Consider the following 23,611-nt stretch of genomic DNA (forward strand, 5'->3'; position numbering starts at 1 on the left):
AACAAGCAGGCAGCGGTAAATGCTCTCTAACCTTTGCTAAGAAAGTACAGTTTTTTAACCAATTTGTGTATCAACGGCTACAAGTAGCTACCTCAAAGACATTGCAAACAGCTATTATTATTCATGTTCCTTCGCTGCAGTAGTGCGGAGCTGTCACGCTGTTCTTGTCTCATGACACCATGTGTCCTTGTTCACCTGCGGTTGAGAAATGTGTTGCCTTTGCTTTGTTCCTTTAGAATAATGGCCTGTCCTTTCCGCGGCACTGGAAAACATTTGCTGCAGTGAAGTTTTTCCCAGTTTATTAGTCCAGGGACATGTGAAAGGATTTATATCCATTAGAGCTGTGATAATGCAGTGAAGGTTTGATGCATCATTCAGGGCAGACAATGCCATACACTCTCAGTAGTTGCCCATTGAAATGAATATTTTTCCACTTTCGGTTCGTGGAAACTGCTCAAAATGTTCTTTCATTAGTATGAATTCTGTGCCTCAAAGCACAGGTGTGTTGGAGCAGTCCTGTATCAATATATGAGTTTTGCCGTGAATGTAGCTCTATTGCAATAGTACCGCAGGATTATCCATGTGTTCAGTGTGAATGAAAAGCAGCAAATCAAGAAAGCTCAGCCAGTTAGCGGGAGCCATTTAAACACCCTATCAATTCTGTGAAACTTTTTTATTCCTTTTTCAAACTTTTCTTGTTTTTACATGATTATTGCTCAGAATATTTACTTGCTTAATTGGATTTATTTTTGTTGGAATCTTTGGCCTTCATTTGTATCATTCAAAAGCAAGTGTTCTATTTGTAGTGGAATTTTCATTAAAAATGACGTGAATTTTTGCCTCTTTCAAAAATATTTTGGACACCCCTGTCAATGGCAATTATGAAACAGTGGAATCTATTGACATGCAAAATAGGAAATTTAATTGTCACTGGAGGCTTGGTCACATTTAGAATAGACTGATTACAAAAGCTTCTCTTTGTGAATATCTGCTATTCACTAATGGGATTTCTGTCTACTTGATGAAAAAAAACAAAACACATTCAAAGATGTTCAACTTTCAAATTTTGATTCTTATGCTAACACAACATGTCTGTCTTGTGATGAAGTATTCATTACACTGGTACAGGATGACCGTTCGCATTCTCCTCGCAAGTTTGACTTCGTATTAGCTTGAAGAGTGAGTTCTCCCGTCAGTCTCAGGACCAACCAAGGTGCTTTGCGCCTGTGGTTTGTCATTTTTCCACAGAGCAGTTTCAGTGCTATGTTGTCAATGTGGATGTCCATGCATTCTGATTCAATGTGTTTGTAACAACTGAAATACTTCCTGCAAATGCAATCCCATTCTGCTCGATTTAACTTCATCTGTGAGTTTTCATCAGGTTTATGTTCCGTTTCCTTACCCATCCATCCGCTCGCGTATTTATTTACTGCCTGTGTTTGTTCCTAATGCCTCCTGTCTGCCTTTGGAGAGGCAGATATTTATTCAGTCTGCTGGCTAAATAGGTCTCTAGTATGCATTAGGTTCCTCGAATGTTAACAGATGGGAACCTTCAATTATTTTTACGACCTCAAGAGTTGCTGGCAGATGGTTAGAGGAAATATAGTGCTGATCTAAACAGACATTGCACCTGTGTGAACCTCAGCATCCGTCACGGAACACCTTGAACACGGCTCACCTCACACTCTCTGATCAAGACCATGTCAGTCCAAATGAGGAACAGTTTAATTAGAGCTAAATGCCTTCACCCCGAGTCTATACGTCAAGCTTTACGTTGAATTCTCTGCCTCCTGCCTCTGGATTCCTCTTTAGATTTTGAAATAGCCATCCAGCACATGGGTGGGACTACATGTGGCTTTTAAGTTAGAATATTGTATATGGTAAATATGAATTAGTTGATCAATCTGAGCACCTTTCATGTGCTCGAACATGTCAGTATCTGAGGAACAGAAGCTAGGGTGGAAAAGTAAAGTTCACTATCTACTCTCCTAAAAATAAAGAAAAAAATATACATTTTTTTCTTAATAATCTAATTCATTGGAGAATTTGTGATTAATAATCTCAATTAATCACAGTTTAATCGTATAAGAATATTTGCCAGAAGCCACATTTTTCAAATGAATGAATGAATTTGGTATATTACTGAATCAAATGATGGAGCCATACGTACATTTAAACAACAAAATATTGTTTATTTTGCATAAGTTTGACAATAGCTCAATAAATCAGGATGGCGACTATATTCAAGTTTTTATATCACCTTATTTAAACTAAAGTTCTTGTCATGTCTTGAAAATATTTGGATAAGAATTTCGATTTTGTAAGAATTTCAAGTACATTCAGAGTAATGGAAACCCTGACCATTGTGTAGCGAAAAACCTCCCTGCTTTCAGGGATTCCTCCATGCTTGTTGTTGTTGTTATCATCCTACCTGTGACGTGTCTTGTGCATCAGTGTGATCAGTGGACACAAAAAAAAAAAATATATATATATATATATATATATCATTTTATTTTTTATTTTTTATTTTTTTCCTTGGCGAGTCAAAGAGCCAGCGTGTCACCCCACATGTATTGCAAAAATTCTTGGCTGATGAGAAGAACCCCATGATGATTTTTTTTGCTTGAATAACATCATCAGTGCTTACGTATTTGAGCTGATCTCATCAAATAAAAACATTGGAAAAATCATCGGGGTCCGAAATAAAGGTCAGCAATGGTCGCTTTGAGCGATAAAATCTGGAATCAGTTTGGGCACGAACAGTTTGCTAGTCAAGGAGGGAAAGCTAAATATGAGTTGACTTGAAAGCAATGCAGACAGGCAGTTTCAACATTTCCTCGCCTCTGAGTTTTCACACCTTTGTTTTTCTTCGTGGCTTGTTTTCCTCTGTGCTCCAGATTTTTGTGTACTGGTCTTAAATTATGAGCTCACTTGAAGTTGAGATTGATTTGGTGACACAGTGGCGGGAACGCTGATTGTCAAGTGCTAAGAAGCCTCATATGCTGATTAGAAAGTGCCGATTTACCCGTGGTCAAGCTGTAGCCTCTTCTGTTGTAAAACCAGGGTTACATTTTCACACTGCATTATTTATTACTCCTGTGCATGCATTTCTGTGGGTACTCGCTTGTTGCGATCCATGCATTTTTCCTGCAGGATTATATGAGGTAACTTTTACTTCTGGTTGCGTCGACACGCATTTTTGAATGAGGATCAGGAGAAAACCAATTATCATTAAGTTCAAGTGCACGAGCGGTTTGGAATAACTTACATGGCTTAGCAGTCCTCTCCCTCTGTTGCACTTGAAGTTGTTGTATTCTTCCCCACCTGTGTCTAACACTGCATTACACAGCATTTTTTTAACAAACTAATTCAAGGAAAGATGAGGGAAACAATAAAGCTGCAGCTCCTGGGTTCGTGTGGACAAACCTGTACTTGACTTAACTGTTCTGTCGCTTCAACAGACAAGCGAGGACTGTAAATTTTGTGTTAATGAGCAATCTGGAGTTTCTGTGGTTGTGTGGAGACTTTATTACTTAGTATGTTAAAGTAAATAAACGCCAAGGTTTTTGCTGTAAAAGCAGAGCCACTACATTAACTCGTTTGTCTTCCTATTGCGCTCTGAAGTTCCCATCTGTATTTATGTCTTTTAGAGATGAGCTCGGAGAACCTGAGGACATGTTTCCAGATCATCAACGCTTACATTTATTTGTCTGCTACTGAGTTCCTGCAGGTAAATGGTAACACAAAAATGATGCTCGCGTCAATGCGTCTTAACAACTGATTCTTTGTGTCCAGAACTTTGCCGAGTCGCTCTGTAGGTCGTTCTGTGACCTGCTGAAAGACATCACGAATGAAGGACAAGTACAGGTGCTTAAGGTATAACATATTTTTCATCATCTTTTCAAGCAATCGGTTTGTCCAACTTAATGTCTGGACAGTAGAAAATCACAATGGAGGAGTGTATTTTTTTTTATTGCATTTAACTGTAACAGACAGAAATGTTAAGAAAGACAAACAATTCAAATTCTTTAAATTTTGGAACAAATTCCAAAATTTTTTTGTTTTTGTTTATTTTTCAAATAAATCTGGTTATAATAGTGCTCCACTATTCTCTATTTCATTACAAACTAAAACATAATAACAGTCGTTAAAACAGCGCTCAAACGGTGATTACGTGCATGTTTATAGATCACTTTAGTGCTGAAAAGCTCACACCTTGACGTTTTCAGGAGATGTGCTAATTTCAAAATCAGATCATGCGCTTGGTGTCGATGAGTAGCCCCAAGAGGCTAACCCTAACAAGTTATGGCAACAGCTTCTCTCTCTCCTTTTTTAAAGTTGAAAATCACTTGTTTCAGCTTCAAGTAAACTGGCTGTTTTTCTCACCTTCCTTGGTGCGAAAAGTGTTCAGCACCTGTGCTAGTAATCCTTAACCTTTTCAAAATAAGAAATCAATATTGGGTGGCCTGGCATTGGTGAGTGGAGATTTGGATATATATATCATTTTATTAACCCATGGCCTTTATAATGATTGATTGTTGAAGAATTGTCACACCTTCTGAGTTAATACCATTTATATTGCTTCATGTATCTCCTTTAATCCTGAGTTTCTTCAGAGCAAATATAGCAACAATAAACCTGTCACAGGAGCTGCTCACATGGGCATGATGAAACAGGTCGGTCTACCATGAGGTCATTCCTCATGGATGCTTTCCAAGTCGTTATTGATCCAGGCGTAAAAATTACATTTTCATTTCCTGGAACCCTCAAAAAGACTATTTCTGATTCTTAAACAGTTGTGGCTGTCATCTTTCAAAGTGTTTTTCAACCACATCTGCCATTCTCCCCAGCAGTTCTGGCTCTCTTCAAAAGTTTAAAGCTTCAGTGTGTATTTTGTTTCTACTTGTGATGACTCGTGGTCCTCTTAGACTGGTCTCGCATCTTCCATTCATCCATCTCTCTGTCTCCACAGGTGGTAGAGATAGCTTTAAAGGTTAGTCCCATACTGGGAGCCCACATGTTTCAGCCTCTGCTTCCCGCTGTCTTCAGGGGAATCATGAACGGTGAGGTAAGTTCTGCCTCCACATAACTTTTTATATATTTATAGCTTTTATATAGGTTTATAGCTTGCCAAGTGAGTTCCCAGTGGTGTTTCTATATTTTTGGTGTTAAATATGAATTATCGTTATTGGCTTATTAGCAGTGGTCACGCTAGTGCCACATAGTTATCACCAAAATCTTAATGATGATTATTAATGACCCTTTATCATGATGCGGAGGAAAACATTTTCATTGCTTGGAGTTTTCCAGTTTGATCCTAGCCCTTGATGCGTTTGTATCATCATGTCCCAAAGCAAGGCACTTAACCCCAGTATTTTTACCAGCGTTGACAAAGTGTCTTTTGAATGACTCTCAAACATTATTAAAATGATATTATTGTGGACCACAGAAATGTGGAATGTGCCAGGATTTATGTCCACTTCCTAGCAGCCACCAACATGTTTGCCGTCTTCAGACTGGGGCAGGTTACATGTCGTGATTGACAGGGTTATCATAGTTTGGGATTTTCAGTTTTGAATGTTGTTTGTGTAAGTTTTAGTTTTTTGTTTTTTTTTCCTTCACTTCGTGGTATAAGAACAAGATTGAAAATGGAAATAACTCAAAAATAGTCAGGAATAAAAACTCAACTAAAGACACCATGTAAAAAAAAAAATGCATTCAGTTTAGAGAGATGACGCTTTTGCCCAACTACCACTATTGCGCTAGTCAGCGGTCACAGACTTGACATGCCGCACCCGGCCGACTGCTGTCGTGAAACCATCCGTGCGAAAATTAATAGATTTTAAATCATCTTAAAACGATTTAGTTCCGTCTGATAAGTTTTATAAACAGACAATGCAGTTTTAGCTAGTTATCATTTTATGAAAAGCTCTTTATTTTTTTCAGTTAATGAAAATGATTTATGTACAGTTCTACCTTTCATTGACTATAATAACTTTGGTGATGGTGAGGTGTTGGCCAGATGCTGCTGTGCTCTGAAACTTTGGTGCAACTGTACAGTCATACAGATCAGACATGAAAGAGTAGGTTTGAAATTTACTGGTGTCCAGATTTAGTTCAAAGATCCAAGTTTAGTTGCATTGTATAGTCCTATAAATGTATTGCAGACAATCAGTTTAATTTGAAAATGGCAGCCAAAATTGTAATTAAGGTTGTGCAGCCCAGTAGCACATGCTGTCAAGTTACGAATCATTTTGAAACCAATATATGATATCAGTCTGCTGAATCATGGCAAAAGGAAACGCGGACAACAAACTATCTATGGCCTTGGCAGCGTCATGAATGAAGCATGGGTGGCAGAAAGTGTCAGCAGAGTGGCTTCTATTTTTGTCTTTGATTGACTCTTAGTGGTCAGCTTCACCTGAACATCATTAGAGAGTTGAGGTGAGTGAGTCTTGGACGGAGGCAATAAAAAGGAAATGGTGGGTTATGACCTAAAAAGAGAAAGCTGCATTTTGTCCACTGGGGTTTAAGGTCAAGGCTGTGGTGTTGGTGCCAGATGGGTCCTGATGACCAGACTGTTATTGGCATATCCTACTTCTACTGGGGATATTTATTTGAATGTTCTTTATCATCAAATAAGCCTTGATGTCCAAAACAGGACCAAAAGAACAGCTTCTGTTTTTTGCTTTTGAATGTGTTTCTAAAAGCGTATTCTGATATTGTACCTCGTCGTCATATGCTGATTTAGAGCAGGAAGTCAATTAATGCAAGAGTTGCAGTCTCTTTCTGGGAAGTTCCAATTCTTCTCTCTGTCTCGTCTTTAGCTGCCACTCAGTACATCATATTGATCCGAAATATGAATATGCATTGATTTGTCAGCACAACTAAAGGTTACAGGCTCTTACCAGGATTTTGCCGCCGTCATCAGAGCCATTGTCACACAATTGTTGTAGAGTGGCATCTTGCAGCTTTTTAGTTTTTGTCCTTTATTTTGTTTTTCTTGCTTCAGCGATACCCAGTGGTGATGTCCACCTACCTTGGTATCATGGGACGTGTCCTGCTCCAGAACTCCAGCTTCTTCTCCTCCCTGCTCACACAAATTGCCTCTGAATGCAGCCAGGAGGTAAGAATTGATGTCTGTCCTTCAGGACTGTCTCATCAGCAATGTCTTTTGGACTCTCTTTCAAAGACATTACCACGAGTTACCTCTCACACAGGAACTCGTGAACCAGGCAGATCAAGTAATGAGCCATAGAATTGCAAATTGAACTGCAGACTGAGATCACCTTTGGTGTGAAACTTGATTTTACTCCCATCCCAGTGAATAAATATAGCGCTTATTCATGCATGGAGGTCTAGGATGTTTTCGGATGTATTTTATGACCGATAAGTGGTAGATGTCGTTGTCGATTGTTTGATATATTATTTAGCTTAAATATTACACTCACATTATAGATATTTGTGTGACCATTCACATTTCTTACTCTTTGTGCTTTATGTAATATTGCGACATAGGAATTTAGCTTATCTCATGCTGCTTGTAAACTGCAAGAATATATATTTGTTTAAATTCTGACATAAAAAAAACTGTTACCTGAGGTGTTTTTCAAAGTTGCTTTTGCTTTCCCTTCACTTTTCCTATCAGGCTGACCAGCTGTTGGGCAGTGTGATTGAGATGTGGGTAGACCGCATGGACAACATCACTCAGCCGGAGCGGAGGAAGCTGTCTTCATTGGCTCTGTTGTCTCTGCTCCCATCTGACAACAGGTAAACTCGCCGTTCAATTACGTGCAGATGGGATTCTGGAAATAAACGACAAGTGAAGGGCCCACACATTCTTCACTTTTTTAATCAACTCAGTTGATGTTTTGTTGTTTGAATTTTTTGTTGTTGTTATTGTTGCTAATAATGAATATAAAGGGCACAGGTGATGCTTGCTCACAGCAAGAAGAGCCCAGGTTCAAATCTAGGGTCGGTCTGGTTGAGGTTTTGGGGCAAACCTTTTTGTCTGGAGAATGTTATCACAGATTGGTCCAAGTCGTCTGGGTAACCTTGTGGCCAGTATTGTTTCTATATTCTTTCTGTGCCGGCGTGGGTATAAAGTACCATGGTGAGGTTCATTTATATTTTTAAGAGGTACTGTATGTCGATAAGTGTGAATGAGAGTGGCTGTCTGTGAACTGTGCATGGCCCTAGTCTCAACCATGACGTGGTTAACTATCATGCCAAGACAAAGCTGTATTTGTGAATTGTTAAATTAATCTCAGTAGGTCACCCCAAATATTGGCATGTTTAGTGTTATTAAACTCACTTCTGTGTCTTGTCGAGGTCACTGCCAGTTTGCAGGAAGTTACTATTGGTTTCTCTTATCTGTGTTTTGGCCATATGTCTGCGAGAAAACAAGATAGTATCTGGACAAGAGGGATTTCCAACAAGACAAAATATGAGAGAGGAAGGTGTTGACTGTGCCGAGGTAACAGATATGAGATTGGTATCATATGAGCTGCGCAATATTGGAAAATACTGCTGGAACAGTACTTTGTGTGTGTGTGTGCATTTTTCAGCCAAGGGATTTGTCTTTCTTTGGATCTCCCTGAGATTTGGGATTGTAGTGTTTTTGCCATAGAAAGTAGTTATAGTGCAAATGCTTTGAGATGTTTAGATACTTTATATAATTAGCTTTTGTGTAACAGTCAAGTCGGTCAGTAATTACCACCATTGTCTGATCCTGAGGATTTCTATACATGAAATTTTTATTTAGATTTTTCATCAACATTTTCATCATGGCTTTGATACCAGTACAGGTTTCCTGCCACTTTACTTTGCATCAGATCCGTTTGCTCTGTAATGAACATGGACCTCATTATACGCCAGTGAACTTTTGCCCTTCACTTTAATTTCTTAGCCTCCGAAGATTTTCACATTACTTAGCACTGTTTGTTTTGTGATCCAGTTATTGTGGCTAGAATTATATGTTCCTTTTATATATAGTGATCTTTTTCATTGATGTTAAATTATTCTAGCACTTTAAATACAGTCAGGTTCTCTCTTTTTTAACATATATTTTTAACATATTCAGGATAGCATTATACAAGGAATATGGGCTTAAACTGCGGACTCTCCACTGTAATGTCAAATTATCCACATCCAAATTGGAGCAAAGGTTTAGAAATTACTGCTCTTCCATACATACTCACTTTTTCAAGGGACCAAAAGTAATCGGACAGTTGACTCACAAGGCTCCAAAAACAAAAAAAACAAGGCTGCATGGTCTCTTCCTTATCAATTAAGTAGGTAAAAGGTCTGGAGTTGATTTCTGGTGTGACGTTTCCCTTTGGATGCTGTTGCTGTGAATACATAACATGCGGTCAAAGGAACTCTTGGTGGAGGTGTAACAGAACATTCTGAGGATGAGTGACCAAAGCAACGCTTTGGTACAGTCTGGTCCTGGTCAACATGGGAAGTCAAAAAGGCCTGGGCGTCCACGGAAGACAATCGTGGTGCATGATTGCGAAAGAAAAATCCTATCACAACATACTCTCAAGTGAGGAACACTCCAGGTAGCATATGTGGATCTCACTCTGAGTCTACCATAGAGAAGACGTCATGAGAGTAAATAGAAGGGATACAAGATGCAAACCATTCATCAGCCTCAAAGCCAGTGTAGATCCGGAACAGGGGTCTATAAAACGTGGTGGAAACAAGTGTGATGGCATGGCATACACGGCCATCGATGGCTCTGAGTCACTTGTGTTTATTGATTCAGCTTTCGAAATGGAATTGCCTTTTAAAATTTTTATTGTGGCTGTTTATTTCTTTGTTTGTGGGCTCTGTATGATGAGTGCACACATGTCAAATGGAATATTTTCCCCGTGTGATTGTGATATAAATGTGAAGTGCACTAGCCTAAGCAGAGTGAAATATTCATTGCAAATCCCGACCATGTAATGCAAGAGCATCGGTAATCAAAACAACATAGGAAAGTGCTCAGTGAAAATTCCAGGTTGCGTGCAGCCTTCACAGGTCACTGTCCTTCAGTCTGCTTTGTTTATAGACGGAGGGCAGTGCGGAGACTGCTCTGATAAAGGATTGTTTACCGTGACTACTATGTGCACAGACTGCCAGCGCACAAATCATGTTCCTGCTGATGGCAGGTACGCGCTAGCAGAGCCAGCCAGCCATTGGAAACTCATCACTGTGGAGGCACAGAGGTGCATAGAATTAGAATTAAGAGACATGTTTACATGGCTGATAAGGGACTTCTAATATGAAGCTTGGATCCAACTACCAAAATGACACTGTTTACCCATGCGGCTCTGGGAACTATTTGTCAAATTATACTATTAAAAAATACCCAGGGACTTGGTTTATGTCCCCTGGATAGTCTCGTCAGAAAATTCAATTATTATAGCTTTTAGGCGTGCGCTCCCTCCAGTTATTTGCCTAATTACTTGAATGACTAACTCCTCCAACTTTGCTCAGGGAGACAAAGCACTGGCCTTTAATCTGCTTCTGTCTGTTATTTTATTGTTGTCTTTTGTTCTTTTCGGACGATACAAACATTTGAGTAGTATTGCAAGATAAACAAGGGCATGACATGAGAACTTAGGTAAAGCGTTCCTCTAGTTTAGTGTTTTTCAACCGGTGTGACGCCGAGACTATGAGGTATGCCGTGGGAAAAGATCCAGTTTCACATAGATTCGGTCACATTCTTTCTATACAGTATACACACACACACACACACACTGTTGCGCGCAATGCTCCTCTTCCCTCACACACTCACAGCAAAGAAGCCGGTCAAATGTTTTTAAACCTGATGCGCCTCTAACGTGACCACACATCTTCACAACAGAATGATGGGTTGTTCCTTGGTGGACCCACAATGCCAAAGGCTGTCTGCACCGCAGAGCTAACAGAATTAACGCCTACGTGATGTCTCCCTTCAAAACTTTGACACTCGTAGACTGTCAAAGTCTGTTTCGTGGTTTAAAAATTGGCTTAAAACTAGAGAGAAAGAATTGTTGTTATGAGGCAAGCAGAGGCAAAGTTGTCGCAAAGACATTGTGATATAAACGAAACAGTTATTTTAAGTAGATACATGAATCGTGATATATTTTGCAATATTGCCCAATACATTTTCTACAATTTCTTTCAGCAAATAACATGCCAAAACAGCTGAGTGTCAGTAGGTACAATTTTTCACAAATTAAAAGAGATTTTATACAGGACTTTTGACTGAGCACAATTGGCCAAGGTACCGTTGGTGGTGTGCCTCGGGATTTTTTCAATGAAGGAAGTTTGCCGTGCCTTGAAAAAGGTTGAAAAACACTGCTCTAAGCTTGTAGTCTTGAGAGTACTGAAGCCCATCCTTGCCGCCGGTGCCTTGTGAATTACATAATCATAAAATACTAAAGATCAAAATTGTATATTTTTGCAAACTTGTTGCACCGATTTCCCTTCCAGAAGCCCTCTGTATCTGCCATTTTTTTTTAAACTATTTTCTTTAATGACGCATAGCTTCAGAATTTCCTGGAATATTGCCTCACATTGCATAAGCTCTTGGCTGCAGCTGACTATTGTGTCATGTTTAGTGTGGCACGCTTCATGCTCAGTGAACTTTCTTGCCTGCGGTTTAGCTAGCAAGTACTTGAAATGACAGTGCGTTTGATGCTTCACAGCCCAAGCCGACAGATTTCATCTCTTGGCACTCATTTTTTTCTCCTCTTTTTACTCTCACTGAGACCGACAGAGAGCTTCGTGTTTTTCTTGAGCTATGCGTTATTGTATATATATTGACACAATTTGTACATAATTGAGAAGTGCTACTTGTGTCAATTATATGATTGTTTTATAATATTGTTCATGTTTAAGTTGACTTTTTAAAATATATTGCCATTTTATCCACATGTTGCAAACCAGTCCATTTTCATTATTATTGATGATGATGATGATGATGTTCTTGCTCTGTTTTCAGTGTTATCCAGGATAAGTTCTGTGGCATCATTAACATCTGCGTCGAAGCGCTACATGATGTAATGACTGAAGATTCGGAAACCGGAACCTACAAAGAGTGAGTGATTTTTACTTAGTCAGCACGTTCTGGTTGTCATTTATTTAAAGCAAATAATCCATTTATCAATCCATCTACGCACCGTCTATGTGTCTAGTCATCCATCCATCTGTTTGTTTATTTTTTCATCCCTCTGTCTGCCATCTATCCATCCAACAAGTATTAAAACATAAGCTACAGTTGGTCTTTCATATAAACAAGGGATGTCCAGATACTGATACCAGCATTGGTTCTCGATGCTGGTGTATTTCGCTGTACTTGAACCTGTCAAGTACTTGCTCATGACTGCACCCAATATCTACTACAGTGTTCCCTAGCTAATGGACAATTCTATTTTTACGGAGCTCTGTGCAGCACCAAGGATCGTTCAGACTGGAAGTCAGCCATGAAGAGTCAGTCGGGAAGCACCGCACATTCGTGCGGTCGAATATAATCGGTCGAACAGTGAAAATAAGGCAACATTGGGCTTTGGTGGGAAAGAGTCACCGAAGCCAAATAGTGGCATGTGGCGCGATCAAACTTCGTGCAGCGCAGTCTGAGCGATGATTTTCGCTTCTAATCTAGCGCAACATAATAGAATAGTCTTTTTTTCAATACAAAAATGCGCAGCGGAGGGGAAATGAACTTTGCGAGATGACTTTGTCGAAATTCTGGTAACTCATTCCACCATTTTCAAAGCGCCATGAAAATCTAAATGAAACACAATCCTCCACCTCAACGGTGACGCCACCAACTCCACGGTTGACTGCCTGGTCGGCTGGTGACCAAACAGGAGTGGTTCGACACAAATGCAAGTGATTATGACTTTCCGACCCTCATTTGATATCACATTTCTTTGTTGTGCACAGCAAGTTGGAAGCGTCTTTTGGTCAGTATATTATATAGGAAGAAATTGTGTTAATTTGATGGTTATTATTTGAAAGGCAAAGTGAAACATAAAAATAATTTCAAAAATCTCATCTTAACATTAACTTTCTATACGTAAATATGTTCTCGACTATTTAGATTGCCTTTATTTGTCTCACAGTGTGGAATTCCAACATGTATTTATTTTATATAGTATACATATTATAATTGCTATTATTATTTTATTATTCAATTTTATTTTTATTTTTATTATACAATTTTTTTTAAGTAAAAATGTTAAACACATTGGTAATTCGGTATTCGGCTAAGTATTTAAAATTTTCTTTGGAATCGGCCACAACTTTTTAATCCGGTGCATCACGATAATAGAGATCCACCTATCGGTCTGCCCCAGTGAGGTTGCAGACGTATCATCATCTTTGATCAGCTCAGCTGCGCTGTGAGAAACGACTTGCGATGGTGGAGGTTTTTTTTTTTTTTTCATTATCGTTTTTTTAAACCTGTTTAATTCAACAAAATGCTCAATAATGACATAAGTAGTTAGAGACTTTGGCCGCACTGGTTTTACAGTTTGGCAGTACTCAATTGTCAGTACTTGTACTCTGTCTGCAAAAAAAGTGGTATCACTGATACAGTTTTCTGTGTTTATAGTTGCACGTTTAAGATATAACAACGGACATAATCGCTGTTTCTATTGTTATTTATTTATTATTAATTTGTCTTTTATAAGTATTTTGACTCCCTGTACTCCTTAATGGCCAACTCATAACCATTGCTTCAGAAGTTTGCTCCCTTCTGATTGAAAGAATCAGCATGAACAATCGTTCATTTTTTTGTTTTTGTTTTTTTGTTTTTGTTTTGTTGAACTCGCTAACAGTGGGAGGCATCTTTACTATTACTGCAGTAAAAGCGTATCACCGACAAATATTATTTTTGACTGCAAAAAAAAATCAACAGTTTCATTCGATTAAAAGCATTTTGCAGTTGATGTACCAACGCCTCCAGTGTCTTCACTGCGGATTACAACCTGTATTTCTGAGGTTAAGTTTCTCAGTATGATTGCTGTCAAGCTGATGAAATGTAAGGTTATTGAGTGTCTTCTTTGCATCACCAGTGGTAATAGATTTAGAGATCTGACAAGAGGGAAATGTGGAAGGTTAAGAAGCCATTACTGAAGAGGGTCAAGAGCTCTGTAGCTTTTCTCCTCTTACCTTTAAAGGTTTTCCCCACTTAGCAGAAGAGAGAAGATCCTGAGAAAGACTGAGGACAACTTTCCTCCAAAAACGCATCATGGACGGAAATAATACGCTTTAATGGTCTTCAATGTCCTGAGTATTCGTGATAGAAGAAAATGTCATTGGCTTATTAGTTCTGAGTGAAATTCCACTACTACAGTACCCAAAGTTATTGGACAAGATTATTTTATTTATTATTTATTTTACTGAAGCTCAAAGTTGTGTATGTACATATGAATTCATTTAGCATTGTTGTTATTGTGTCGGGGATCATGCTCTGGTTCTCGGTTTCAGTCTCACAGTTGATGAGCCTCCTATACAAATCCATACAGTAAGGAATGAGCTCTGTCAAATCAAATCTCAGAGGCAGAGTTTTCAGCTATGGAAGACAAAGCCCTGTGAATACATCACTGCTCAGTGTGCGAAGGCGCCAGCGGATACAGCTGCATTAGGGCAGCCCTTATTACCTTTTCCCAAATTGTCGTCTACGGTGTAGGTTTGCGTCTGGTTATTACAGTGGAGTGTAATATCATTGTTTTTGCAGCTGCATGCTGATGAGCCATTTTGAGGAGCCCAAGCTGAGTGATGATGAGGAGCCACCGACTGAGCAGGACAAGAGGAAAAAAATGGTGAGTGCAACAGAAGCAAATACAAATTGTTTGCGCAGTTCTTTGTGCTGGTTTTGTGGTTTGTGCAGCGGCAGTTCAGTCTGAGAGCCTGGCAGCCTTGATTGGAGATGCAATTCCAGACTAGAAATGCAGTGTGATGAGTGTCAGGGTCATTTCACAATTCATACGGGTAACTGCACATCAAGTGGAGGTCAATTGACTGTGATGCGCTTCAAGCACAAGGACTTTAAAAGTTGTATGTTCTTATTACTGTTTCACTTGAGGAAGCAACCATCTGAAACCCTAAATGGAATTTTTTGTTACTATTTTAGTCATTTTTAAATCAGCACTTGGTTTTCATCCCGGCGTAACCATTCAACTAACAGCAGCCTGAATAATACATTGCCCGCTGACAAGACAAAGTCTCTATTATTTCTTTTTCCTGATGCAGTCTTGCGTAGTCAAAGCCAAAAGAAAACCAAATATGAAATCAAGGACAAGCATTGACTTCACTTTTCTTTGTTATATAAATGGAAAATCGGAGCACTGTCAGAAAAACTCTTATTTAAAACATTTTAAAGATGCTACTGTTACACCTTCTGAGGACATGTTGTCATTGAAAATAACCCCCAAATTTAAACAATTAAACATGACATTGAATCTGTTTTCTGACGTTACCTTGGGAAGGTGGGGAACACATCTCTCACTATGCCAAGTAAAAGGAAAAAAGTAAGTTCCTAAACTTTTCTCTCACACAACAGTTTGTACCCAATGTACCGGCGATGTGTAAATATTTTATTTTGTCCATGTAACTCAATTGCTGTTCCACCTAGCAAATGCTGTCGTGTCCATTTTCCTTATTTTTCCTCTCCCTTGTGTTGAGGTGTTTGTATGCGTTATCCCAATGCACTTATCACTTCAGGCCAGGCCTTGACTTGTTGCCCTTGGGAATGAAGAAGCAGAGACTTTTAAAGTCACACTTCGCTCCTCTGCTCAATGTCTGTATCAGATATGTGCAAGAAGGTGCCAGACTGTTAAGGGCAAATATATGAAGCTCCACAGAGTTGGGAATCATGTTTGGCTCAGAAGTTAATCTTAATAATATATTTATAGGTAAGGTGTTTTTGCTGTTGCCGATTGTGTTGGACTGATGGGCATTAGCTGTAATGCCAATCATGGTTGGCAACACAGTGTGTGCCGTTGTACAAGGCCTTTGGGTCTGAAGGCTGGTGACAACACAGGGTCTCCAGGAACTTGTTAAAATTTTAACCGAAACTGAATATGCTAAGTTAGAAAGGAAATCCGTGCTGAAGCCTCACAGCTGAAAGGTCTGCAGGTAGGGTGACCCAGGTTTCAGTCTTCTTATTTAAATTTTATTTTATAATATTTTGATAATGCTTGATATTTATTCATTTTTGAATCTTTTCCAAAATGTTTATTTGTGTTTTTGGTTACAATTTTGATTAGACAACACATATCGCCATGAATATTCAGTCGCAATGGATTAAAGTTGGATGGAAAGTTATTTTACAAAATCTGTTGCATGAAGCGTTAACACCAGAGATCCTTTCACAAATACATTTGTATTCACTACCGACTTGATGTGGAACAGAACATACCCTAGAAGCGCACTGACTGACAAAGAGGGAAGCAAAGGCTATCGACATCTATTACACTGATGACAATAAAATACTAGCTTTTAATCTTGAGAAGTAAATAAATATCTGTCATCTGTAGCTACTCATATCCACTGTGTGCCTTCAGATGTCCAGGTTGTTCATGAACTTTGGTTCCACGAGTACTGTCCCTGTCATTTTGTCGTTTTGTTGTTTCTCTCTGGATTTCGTTTCCATTTAAAGACACCAAAAACCACCATAATTCTGTTGCATTTCTATGACTCATGCTGTGTTTTTCACTTCACCATGTGTGATCATTCAAGCTTTCTGACATGGAGAACAGCCTTGTCTGTGGCAGTGGAACAGAATCCACATTATTGAGGCGCGCCATGGATGATTTTTACTCCGATCACATCAGTCATGTGAAATCACATTTAACAACATGAAATGATATCTTATATCTGATGGGTATATCTTATATATGTATATTAGCACTACAGCTAGTCAACTAATCGACTTGTCAACTATCATCAACGATAAAATTTGTCGCAAACAGGCTCATGAGTCAACTAGTTGTGACGTCATCACTGTGGACAAATTGAGAAGAGAAATGGCTCATGACCCAAAATCTTGCAAGTAGGGGACCATTCAAATGTGTTCACCCTACACTTTGAGCAATTAAATTCTAATATGACGTTACAAAACATAACTTAACCTTTAACAAGCATTTTTTTTATTATTAGTTACTATTTACAATGTTGCAGTCCAACATTTTGCCGTTATACGCCATATGCCGACTAATTGTTAATGTCGGTTACTAGTCAGTTAGTTGCAGCCATGTAATGAATACAAGTCGGAACCCAGTATGAGTCGCAGGTCCACTGAAGCTCTGATAAACTGCCACTTGTTGTACGGAAAATAAGGTAAAACTTTGTGTTTTGTTAAGGCTGATTTTGACTCACCTGGATTGAAATTTCACTCCAAACAACACCACAATTACTGATTATTAAGAGTGAATAGGCAAGTTATTAGTTTATCAATGGTGAATATATATTCTCCAATCTAAAGCATGGCAGTTATTTTTATACAGCACTCATTAACTGAATGTTATCCAAGAATTTCTGACCACCTTACTGTCAGCGCTCAGTGAAAGAAAATGAAACTTTTATTGATGTGATAAAACGGATCTTGTATAAGGATTTAATGTTTGTCAAATCCTATAAGTGTAAGCATTATGTTTAAAATACATTTTTAGGTTCAGATTTTGAATCATAAATACTAGCTAACTGTGATCTGGATTTTTTCTCAATTTAATGGTTTAATGTCTTTACCTTAAGTCACCCTCAAAAGTGCTGTTGCTGTAAAAGCAAAATCTTAATATGCCACTGGTTTTTGTCATTTATATTTGAATGAAATAGACTAGTTAAAATGTGGTCATTTCTAATCCTGTAAAGCATTAAAAATGTACCTCATGAACTGTTCCAAAAAATTGTATTGGTCTTCAGTTTATTCTGTAATGCAGTGAGACTCAAGATGTTAGTGGTCGGCCAGTGAAGCGTTTTACATTTATGAAACTAAACCATCTTCATTGACAATATTCATCATTGTGTTCAACCTGTCTGTGTAGCATTGGCAAGTTATGTAAAATAGGTTGTTGAGTGATTGCTGTTTTGTGGGGCTGCCACCTTCAATATATTTCTTTGATGCATGTGTCAGTCTCTGCTATTCCCTTTGTCAGGCCAATCTTACGAGGGTGACACGCTCGGACGTCTAAAATACATGGATGCAAATATCAACAGTACTCAACTGTAAATTAGTTTTCATACTTCATTTAATGTTAATTTCAAATTACAGACTTTTTAAAATCTTTAGAAAAGTACTTTTCAGTGGTCTCCACTGTTCATCTATCATTCTATTTATAAACTGTCAAGAAGGCAGCTGTTAGATTCACGTCCCAGTGGAAATAAAGAGTCTGTCGACCCTCCTGTCGTGTTCTACTTTTTCCTAAATTCCCCTCACTCTCTACCATGCGTCAACAGAGAGGGGGGTTGTTTTTTTGGATTTAGAAGACGCTTACTCTTTCTTTTATCTTGTCTTAAAATTTGTCAGAGTCCATCACTTTGATCTGAGCGTTACGGGCAAATAGCCGAGGCTAACTGATGTTGTATTTCAGGCCGCGGTACATAATGCATCATTTGATTCCTGTTCATTGACAAGGACAGCATCAAACGGGGAGAAAGATGAGCCAGATCAAAGACTTGGTTGAGAGGGTACTAAAAACCAGTCTCTTCTTATGGGGCACACTTCATCCTGATATGTCTGGCTCTGTTTAAGTCCGCTATGATTTCCTGTAACCTGTGTGCTTGGCGCATGATGAACGCTTTGACGAACGCTTTCTAATTCCAAATGTTTTGGAGTCAGTTTCCAACCTGCAACTATGAAGAGAAGAAACAATCAATATATTTTGCTTGGCAGTCAATGGAGCTCTTCTTTTTTCTTGAATAAGATGGGCATAAACTTTGTCTTCACATTGAAAAAAAATGACCTTATAATCATTTTATTTCTACAGTTACTAGTATTATTATCTTATTGATGACTCCAGCATGTGTCAGAGCCAATGTCACTGGTGGCTGAGCGGCATGTGGCCTTAGGGGACCAATCTTGTATTCTTGACTCATGCATATGTTGAACACCTCAATATGATGTTCATGTCTCTGAGACCATATGGCCCAGCCATAGTATAACCTATCCCTTTGCATGGTTGGGGAGAACAAGATTTAAGCTCCTGCTGAACCAATCATTTTCAATAGGCTTTTTTTTTTTTTACATTCTCCAATGTATACTTTTCAGAGTGTTTTTTTGGGGTCCAATATAATTTGAAAAGACACCTAAGGACTCCTGGAATTATGGTGTGGTCTGTTTATATAGATCAAGAGAATATTGATGAGCCATTCAACCAGTGGCACATCCGACTGTTTTTTTTTTTAAATCCTCTTTATCGATACTTGTAGCTGGAATTCCATCACCAGTTTTCCCCAATATTTAAAATCTGTACGTAATCCACAACCTCTGTTCTTGGCATCAAAAGAGGCCTGTGTGTTTGTCTTTTGTTGCTTTCCGTTTCCTGCATGAGGGAATAGTGCGAATCTTTTAGCAGCCTTATTTGTGCAGAGGAATTGAAGAGATGATGATGTGAGTTGTCAGGTGACGAATTCATGTGCGCTCGTGACCACTGAACCAGTTGCGTCATTTAGCGACAAATAATTGTCCGACTGTGCAAAACAGTGCAGTCAAGATTCTGTCAGCTTTTCAGAATTTCCAAAGCAAATTGTATTGGTTGTTTCCTCCTCATGTACCAGTTTGAAAGATGACTCACCTTTCCTGTGACGCCATTAAACCAATTTGGCTGCCCAGCCTCAGCTGTATCCCTCATTTACATGCCAAAAAAACATTTAGATTTTAATATTTTCTCTTCTGTGGAAGGTAGACATGTAGTGTAGCTGATGGCTTTAGACGTTTAGATATTGGACTAATCACTTTGACTACTGTTTTGCTACAACAGTATTTTGAACAATATTTTCGTTCATTTGATGAACAGCAACATCATGTCAGTTGCAATCAGTCCCTGGCATTTCCTCGAACCAAATTTCTTCAGCTATAATTTGACCAAATCAAAGCAAATGTTGAAGAATGTTCAAGAATGCTTGGCTGATCAGCAAAGTGGATCCGAATTAGACAGCTGGAAATGTCACTGCTGGTATGGTGGTATTTTAACACATAGATCTTTCACACATGGAGGCGAAAATGTCACACTTATTTGTGGATTGAAGACCTTCCAGGGGAACCTTGATCGTTAGTGTGTATGATTTCGCAAACCTTATCCAACTGTCATGGACAGAAGCCGATATGTTTCGCCCAAAATTAGGGCTGCACAGTCAAATGAACTGTAGCCATGATCTCAATTATAGCTGCCACATTTATTTTCACAGGTTAAGTGGTCATGCTAATACAAAATGTAGGGAGAAGTAGAAAGGCGCATTATTGTACTCTCTTCTAATGTATTTATTTCATTAGTTCTTGCTATGTCCTCCATTTTTGTCACTTTTTGTCAAGTGATTGTGCAGCCCTGTCCCATAGTCATTTTATAAATCAACCAGTGCACTCACAGATCCTTTTTTGTTGATCGATATTATGAAAGAAATCAAATAAAATCTGAAAATAAACTAACCTAATTGTCAGACAAATTCTGTCAGCGTTATTTTCCTGCGCTCGACTGTGACCATCTCATGTTATTGCCTTCCGCTGGAGTTGGAGATAGCTATTTAAATCATCAACACAAGACGCACTATCACCTCCCTGCCGTCTCTGTATTCATTACGGTTACGTTCATCGCCCCTCCATTTGTTTTGAGCTCTGATAACATCTGTCCTGGGGCAGCCATTTGCTCTTGGTAAATATTTATTAGAATGCAGGTAGATAAAATCTTGAGCTGAGCCACGTGACTGGTAAGCATATTCCGTATTTCTCCTTAAGCTGGGTACATGTGCGTCTCAATAAAAACTGCAATAACAGATAATTTCTAATCCTCTGGCAAAGTGTTTCCTAATTAAAAGGCAAAAGGGCAAGTTGTTGATGAGGGAGGGAAATATAGTATCTAATCTCTTCTTATGATGTTCTCTGAACATTGCAGTTTTTAGTCTGCTCCATGGTTTCGCTACAATAAAGCAAAGCTTTAATTTAAAGGCTTTGGGATTGTTGTGCTGATTCCTCCAAAATCCGTTTATCACGCTTCACCTTTGCCGTTTCTTTGGTGTGCTCTCGCCGTATCCTTCACCATTAAATGTCATTTAAGAGTTCTTAAGACTTGTTTTAAGGAATTAATGGGAAAGCGGTCAGTAAAATGCCACGGTTGCCATCATTAATTTCATCAGCCCAACTCAAAAGGTTAAGTCAGATGGCATTCTGGCCCATTTGGCAACAGATGACTGTCACTTGAAGCACAGCTTCCTTTTGGGCGACATTTACACCAGGACCAGCATGCATGTCCTTTCTGATCTCAAACCTGGCACACATTTGGGACATGTTTTCAGTGGTTGTAATACGCAATGATGGTACTCCCTCTCAATCTGCTTTGGCAAGACTTGTTCTTTGAAAGCTTGAGAAAGACCAGTCTGATCTCAATTGAAAATGTTAGCGCATCGATAAAATCCAAAACGGTAATTTTATTTCTGAACTAAATTGCATAGTTTTATGGCAGAGTCTCATGAATAGGTTTGGTTAGTGGCCACATTCCAAGAAATCATTGATAATTCCCTTCAGTCTTTGCTGCTTTTCCTGTCAAATGGTTGAATTATTTTGAAATTTTGCTCTGAATGATGTCAATTTTAACTTTCTTATTCCAATCCACAAAAAATTAGAGTCTGAAAACTTGTCTTTTTTGTTGTGACAAAGTCATCAATGTTTTGAAAGTCTCCAGATTACTGTATTTTCTGCAGTTTCACTGGTACTGCAACTTATACTCCGGTGCAAGTTGTATTTATTAAAATATATAATTACTCATTCTTAAATGTTGCTTGGCACTTTCTTGTGATGCAGGTCTGACTGCTGCAACTTGCACTCTGAGGCGACTTATTGTCTGTTTTATTAAAACTCTGATACTAGTAGTAAACAAAAGCTCATGGAATTATTATTCAGTTTATTCCCTCACCAGTGTTGGCAGAGCACGTAGCATATCTGCTTAGGCACCTGTAAATAATATGAGAAACTCTTGACGTCAATCCACATGAATGTCTCTGTTTCCAAGTTTAAGTTGATATTTAAATGTAGCATTGTGCTCAATCATTCATTAGGCATTACAACGACACCTACTGGCCTGGAATGTGATTTGCATGGAAGCAAGAAGCGGCTCCATTTTAGCACTTTTTTAAAAACTAGCGTGTAAAAGGATTGAATAGGAAAAGGCGTCTCTCTGTGGATACAGATTATATGCTGTTGTGGCTCAAATAAAAGTACTTTTATTACGCCCTTGGGCCTTGACCTTGACCTGTGTTTGTTATATGGTCACTGGATTAGTCTTCCTCATACAATCCCAGACTTCTCACTCTCCTTTAGCAAACATTGACTGGACATATCTCTGTTTGACTCTGCCTGGTGAGCTACGAAGGGCCTGACTGCATCTCGGCATGTGCCAATGACCCAGGTCCTCATTTGCTGTGTGCACTCAGCCAGCCAAAGTCCCTGGCTTCAAATGCAACTATTTGACTTTGTCCACCAGATGGGACACCAGTTGTTACTAAACACTGTTTGACCCAGCTTGTCGCTCTCAGGCCCGAATGAGTAACTTCAATTAGTCGTTCTAGTGAATGTCACACAAGGTGTTACTGCCGCAGTGAATATTTGATTTGTAAACACATTTTTTTCTGATATCATAAGAGGGATCCTGTTGTTTTAACTGGGCACGAGGCAGTGTTTATACCCTGTAATGCTGAGAAGAACACCAAGGTAATTTTTCATACTAATTGAGCACAGGGAAAAGCAGGATGTACTTCACATGATGAATGGCTGTCGAGGAGAGAGGTACCGCCAGGTGTCAGCATATTAGCACAATGAGCTAGCGCCAAAAAAGATGGTGGGGAGAAGACAGACTAAGGTTGTTGACGTATTAAACTGAAGCTAACTAGCACTTCTATTAACAGTCTTACTTAACTATTTTATCATCGAGTCATGGCTTGTATGACTCTCCAAGGCACTGCTTTTGAGTCCGTGTGACAAGGTGGTTCTTTTAACTGTTTTTTGTGGCGATATTTAGAGTAGTGGTGCCGTTCTATTTAAAGCATAATAAGCCCAGTTTTCCTGGTTGGCATAGAGAAGTAGAGGTCGTCGGCAGCCATCACACCAGTGAGCTGCACTTTTGCTTTTGGCTACTTACAAAAAAAAAAACATGTTTTGTTTTTACAAAAAGTGTATGTCAAGTGGCAGAATAATTGGTGCTGCTTTAGCTTTGAAATATATATATATTTATATATATATATATTTTTTTTTTTTTTAGGTAACTAGATCTTGCAGTTGCAGAACTAGACCTGCAACTGCAACCCGTGTCAGTGTTTCCAGTCCTGTACTCATTTATTGTGTTTTCTTCCAACCCCTTTAAATACTGGTTCCAGACCCACTCAGCTCTGCGCGTGCTTACATTTCACTTCTCCCCCCAACATG

General features: G+C 38.8%; 1 protein-coding gene across 2 annotated transcripts in view; it reads left to right on the forward strand.

The window, feature by feature from the left end:
* Nucleotides 1-23,611, forward strand: part of ipo11 (importin 11) — a 101,549-nt gene that overhangs the window by 63,716 nt on the left and 14,222 nt on the right. For both annotated transcript variants that reach the window (XM_053871986.1, XM_053871987.1), the window contains exons 23-29: nt 3,651-3,730; nt 3,796-3,876; nt 4,973-5,068; nt 7,013-7,126; nt 7,649-7,770; nt 11,978-12,073; nt 14,720-14,804. In XM_053871986.1, the coding sequence (XP_053727961.1) occupies nt 3,651-3,730; nt 3,796-3,876; nt 4,973-5,068; nt 7,013-7,126; nt 7,649-7,770; nt 11,978-12,073; nt 14,720-14,804 (674 nt within the window). The remainder of the gene's footprint in view (nt 1-3,650; nt 3,731-3,795; nt 3,877-4,972; nt 5,069-7,012; nt 7,127-7,648; nt 7,771-11,977; nt 12,074-14,719; nt 14,805-23,611) is intronic.

Source organism: Synchiropus splendidus, chromosome 7 (assembly GCF_027744825.2).
Source record: "Synchiropus splendidus isolate RoL2022-P1 chromosome 7, RoL_Sspl_1.0, whole genome shotgun sequence".
Lineage (NCBI taxonomy): Eukaryota > Metazoa > Chordata > Actinopteri > Syngnathiformes > Callionymidae > Synchiropus > Synchiropus splendidus.